We start from the raw sequence: 5,273 nt of genomic DNA, 5'->3' as shown, positions 1-5,273 counted from the left end.
TTTTTTTTTGTCCCTTGTCTATGGAAGTATTGAGGTTTTTAAATCTCAGTACATGTGTTCAGTAACGCCCCTCTTCAGGTCTTCCCAAGTATAAGCTGAAATACTGTATGACCACTAGAAACAACTGCCTTCAGATGAAATCAGCCAAATTCTTAATGAGGTGTGGTTGCCGATCCATGAGAACTTAAGACTAAAATATAATAGCACATAGCCAAGGGAGTGTAGTACCAGTACAGCTAAGGACGTCTTAAAGAAACATTTTCTTCACTAGATCCCTTCTAAGATTATTTCATACTCCTTCAGGTTGGGCCATTAATAGCAGGTTAAGGCTGGTAAGCAAACATGCAGTACTTCATTCTTGCGTTTTTTCTAAAGCGGATTAAAGAAACTGAAATGCAGTCAGCCCTCGCATCTAAGGCCTCAAATAGTACTTAAATCCTAGATTGTATTCAAGCCTGCATTATATATAAGCACTCATATACTTGTTATTCTTACTTGGAATATGTGAACTTTTTTTTTTTTAAAGTTCATTGGTGCTGTAATTCAGTTCTTGAATCTGCTTTTCTTTGAGCTGTTACATCCTCTGCTGGTGAGAGGAAGAACTTCAGGATCAAATTTATCTAGCTCTGAGCCTTTCCAGCCTGAGTTGTTTTTGTTTGTTTGTTTGTTTTTTTTTTTTTTTCCAAATCTAAAAGAGGCCCATAATCAACATGGGTTGCTCCTATAGTTCAGTGAAGTGAAAAGAGATTTTTTTAGTTCTTTCTTGCAGCGTATAGGAGGAATTGGTAGCTAGTGAGTTTCTGCCTTGCATCAGATTTCTACTTTGTAAAGCAGTAAAAGGAAATTCTGGAAGAAGTAGGAAACTCCATCCTGTCACAGTGACAGGGCTGAATGAAATGAGTTCTAGAGCACAATTAGCCATTGTAATCAATAACATGTGTGCCGCTCTTTTTTTATGTTAGATATTGTCATTACTTGACACATCAAGGCTGTCTCTCCAGTTGTTGATTTCTAGTGTAATAATATAAAGGTTGGAAGTGTGTTCTCTCTGAGTCTGTTAGTGCAGATTAAAACATGTCCTTGGCATGGAAACAAAGTGCAGGAGAATGTAAAGAGCTATAATTTAGGCTGTAGAAAAGGAACCTTTGGATTAAATGTTGTCAACAGATGCTTACTGCGATATATCTGTTCAGTAAGCTGACTGTGGCATCTTTTGTCTTGTCTTTAGGTTGGTCCGCTAGTTTAGCGGGTACTTCTAGTTCTGCTGCAATAATCAGGGACTTTTTGGTTATTCTATTTTCTACTTCTAAAATGGAAACAAAGACTAATCTTAGTCCACAGGTTTTAAATTTCACTTTAGGTTGTTTTGTTTTTTTTTTTGTCAAATTACAAGGACATAGTCAGTGTTGTTGGTTTGACTGATCTGTGCACCTAGTTTCTGTTAAGCTAAACTGGATTTTATTTATCAGTAAATATTATCAACTTGAAGTGACATTCTTAAAATATCTGCTCTTAACTTCTGGTTCAGTTGAACACAAAGCCAAATTATTTGAACCCCCTTTTCTCATTTTAGGAGCTGGGAAGAATTCACAAACAAAAACCTGTGGTAAGTGTTGAACTAGTTCAACAGAAAACTGATCTGCATTGCTTAACTCCAGTTGGTTTTAGATCAAACTGTATAGCACAAACTTACCACCTTCATTATTCAAAAGACTCATTTTTATATAGAAAAATCTTTATACTTATCTTAACCATACTAACTACTTTCTTTTAGCCTCCAAAGCCAGAAGATCTAGCAATCATCTGTTTCACCAGTGGAACTACAGGTACACTTAATTGAATTTTGCAGACTCTTATGCTGAATAAGCAAAACTTTAATTTGGGAGCAACTTTTCTACATGACTCCTGCTGCAGTGTTACTAGCTTACTCTCTCAGCTGAAAATGGCAAACAGGTATTGGAGCTCCTTTTTTACTGGATTGGCCAGTGGGGAAACACACTTCCTGGAGAGCAAAATGAATCTTCAAGAACAGACATCAAGGGCAACTTTAACCTACCATAAAATAAGGACTGGCATAAAGTAAAACTAGATGGCTAAATTTTAAAGCCTTTATACCTAATTTTTTTTTTTTTTTAGTTGTAGCCATCTCATACTGTGGACTCCATACACAATTTGCTTCTATTCTTTAGCACATACTCTGGAAAGGTGATCCCTCCCTTAAGTATAAGTGTAGCTCCAACAGGTACAGAGTACAAGATAACTGAGAAGATGCTAGCCAGATATGCCTCAAAAATCTCCAATAATAATGACTCTTGTCATCAGTATTGAATGGATCCCTTTCCTAGAAGCCTAGAATTTTTTGGTTGGAGATGAATCTGACTAAAAAGGTTAACAGTCTCCTTGAGTTTGTAGCACTCTAACACCAAAATTTACTGTAGAAATGTCATTTTAATGAATCTTGAAAACAGATTAGCATTTCTCTCCTTTCACTGAATGTTGCTTAAAACACCATGTAACTGATTGGAGGCTGTGCTTCTAACTATAGTCCCTTTTGAGCTGTGTGTGAGGGTAAATGGTAAAGTTTGTTGTCTTTTCAACTTGATGTTTTCAGAAAGTTTTTCTAAGCACTTCTGTTGCATTTCAATGTCTTCCTTTCAGGAAACCCAAAAGGAGCTATGATCACTCATGAAAATATAGTGAGCAATGCATCTGCTTTTCTGAAATCTACTGAGGTAAACTTCAGTGCTAAAGTAATTGCCCTCTCTCCCCCAACTTCTTTTGGGTTAGTGGAAGCATTTTTAAGCATCTAGTATCACACGTTTCTCACTCGTTACTTCAGGCTCAAAGTCTCTATAAGATGTTGCAAAACTGTCATCTTGTGCAGGTGAAATTTTGATAAGTTTGTGTTTTTTGAAGTCCTGGGAGAACCTCCCAAATGCTCCTTCTTGCTGCTTCTGCTCATCTCACCAATGATGCTGGTAGGCTGATCCAGACTTAAACAAAGCAATAACAAAAAAGCTTGACCTGGTGACTGATGGAGAAGTTGGTAAATAGAGTCATAGAAGGGATTTCTAGGAGACTTTGAGATCCTTAACTATAAGGTTAGGGAATAGGAAGATAATGGTAGTGCAACAGCATTAAAAATTCAGAGGAGACTGAGATCAGCAGAAGTAGGAATATTGAAACGCATATAATCTGAATGGGTACAAGGCAAAGCCTTGATATGAAACATTTCACTAGAACTCTTGGAAGAGGAGGTGCAGGAACTGGAGATTCAGCTGGAGAAGGAATTAAGTTGCTTTGAGGATTGGATCAAGGAAATATGATATTTTCAATAGTATAGAGTATCATGCTCTCTAGGGACAAGAAACCAAGGCAGGAGAGGAGATTATGGTAGATTATTGCTGAAATAACTGAGCTACCAATGAATCATTGGTCATAGAATCACATGAGCTATTTTGGGATGTATTGGGCATGATTTCAGTAGGCATATTTATATGGTGGCATTGCAAACCTATTGAGAGAATCTTCAGAAAAAGATGAATTTGAACTGGCACCACAGTTGCAAAAAACTGCTAGGATGATAGGCTTTCCACACCCCCTTCCCTTGTTTGGAGGAGTTTAAAAGCTTTGATTAGAAATTCTCTCATTTCGTTGAATCTTATTTAAAACACTATGCAATTATGATTTGGAGGTTGTGCTTCTATTGAAGTCCCTTTCTAGGCTTGTGAGGATAAATAGTAAAGTTGGACAATGGAAGCTGAAAGGGAGCACGATTTGCTGTCTAGAAATGTGTGTGGGAGTGAAAAGGGTAGGAAACACCCGAGGAAAAAGACTACCTAAGCTGAGGTATCTTAGCATAAGAACAAATGGTATAAAACAGTTTTCTTATTCATGGCTAGAATTCCAAAGTTTCTAAATCAGTGACTGTTTTTGAACAGCTTTCTAGAAGGCAGCTTTAGGATGGGGTCTGTTCAAAACATGGGTGGAGTTAGTTATGACACTGCTACTTACAATAGCAGTGGACTAGACTGACTGAGAAGTTCAGCTAGTCTCATGTTGGGTGTTACTACATGGGTGAAAAAGTAAACTGTTCATGGACATTGAGATCCCACAGTCTGCAAGTAGAAATTGGGTGTCCTGGAAAAGAACAAGCCATTTTGGACTATAGACTTCTGAACTATTGTGGTACTATATCTATGGTAAGTTAGGCTAAATAGAACTTCTGACTGGGTTTTTGGTTTGTTCCTCTTTAGAGCACATGACCATAATTTGGTTATTCAAAACAAGTGTAATTTTTGTGGCTTTTCCAGTTCCTTTTGATGCTTGATTACTACTTAATTTTATGAAAATGATAAGGAAACAAATAATTCTGAATGGCTGCTCTGCATGCTTCTCAATACTAATAATCTAAACTTTTAAAAAAAATAAACACTTAAATATCCCAGAACTATTTGGGGTTTCTTGAGCAAAGTATGTAAAAGCCAAAGACTATGGCAAATAAACTGTATTTGGCTTGTTATCTCTTATTGAGAAGTATGTCAGCATGTACTTGTACTAATTGTAAACATGGCTTTAATTTTCACATTAATTTGATCTCTCTTTTTTCCTGTCCTCTTGGCACTTTCAATTGCAGAATGCATTTGTTCCTTGTCCAGATGACATTTTGATCTCATTCTTGCCTTTGGCCCATATGTTTGAGAGAGTTGTGGAGGTAGGCATTTATGTACTAGTACATAACTATTCAGAAGCTTATTTTTTTACAGAGTGCGCTTAGTCTCAACGAAAGTGAAACACACATTTCCTATTTGCCTCTTGCACATATGTTTGAAAGAATGGTGCAGGTAAGCCATTCTAGAAAGAAACAGAAATGTATCTGGTTAACAGTGTATTGGGCACTAATTTCCACTTGAAGTACAACTTTTTAGCCTCTGAGTTATTGAGAAACTTGCATAACAAAATTGGAGTCTTTTCTAGAATAACTATGTGGAACTCCTTACTAACAACTGAGTTGTTAATAGAAGTCCTTGCTGTTGGTCTATTTCGGGGGCAGGCAATATATGGCCCATGGGCCAGATCCAGCCTGCTAGACCATTCTATCTGGCCCACAGGGCCCTTTAAAAAGAATTTATATATACAGTTCCCAGCTGGCAACCATGTGGTACCAGCTGGGCCAGGCTGGCTCCTGCCATACCACACAGTCTTGGTCCTGCAGCCAGAACCGTGTGGTGTTGGAGCTGTGGGTGGGGAGTGTCTGGTCGGGGAACGGTGGT

The 5,273-nt window shown here is 37.6% G+C and overlaps 1 protein-coding gene across 4 annotated transcripts in view; it reads left to right on the top strand.

The window, feature by feature from the left end:
• ACSL1 (acyl-CoA synthetase long-chain family member 1) overlaps positions 1-5,273 on the top strand; it is an 87,153-nt gene that overhangs the window by 46,288 nt on the left and 35,592 nt on the right. For 3 of the 4 annotated variants that reach the window (XM_019521908.1, XM_019521909.1, XM_019521910.1), the window contains 4 exons: positions 1,574-1,606; positions 1,775-1,826; positions 2,659-2,732; positions 4,637-4,714. In XM_019521908.1, the coding sequence (XP_019377453.1) occupies positions 1,574-1,606; positions 1,775-1,826; positions 2,659-2,732; positions 4,637-4,714 (237 nt within the window). Of the gene's footprint in view, positions 1-1,573; positions 1,607-1,774; positions 1,827-2,658; positions 2,733-4,636; positions 4,715-4,766; positions 4,845-5,273 lie in introns of all 4 variants that reach the window. The other variant, XM_019521911.1, reaches the window with a different exon arrangement.

Source organism: Gavialis gangeticus, unplaced genomic scaffold (genome assembly GCF_001723915.1).
Source record: "Gavialis gangeticus isolate Ggan-Ray unplaced genomic scaffold, GavGan_comp1, whole genome shotgun sequence".
NCBI classification, from domain to species: Eukaryota; Metazoa; Chordata; order Crocodylia; family Gavialidae; genus Gavialis; species Gavialis gangeticus.
The sequence above is the reverse complement of the archived record's forward strand: the minus strand, read 5'-3'. Positions and strand labels throughout refer to the sequence as shown.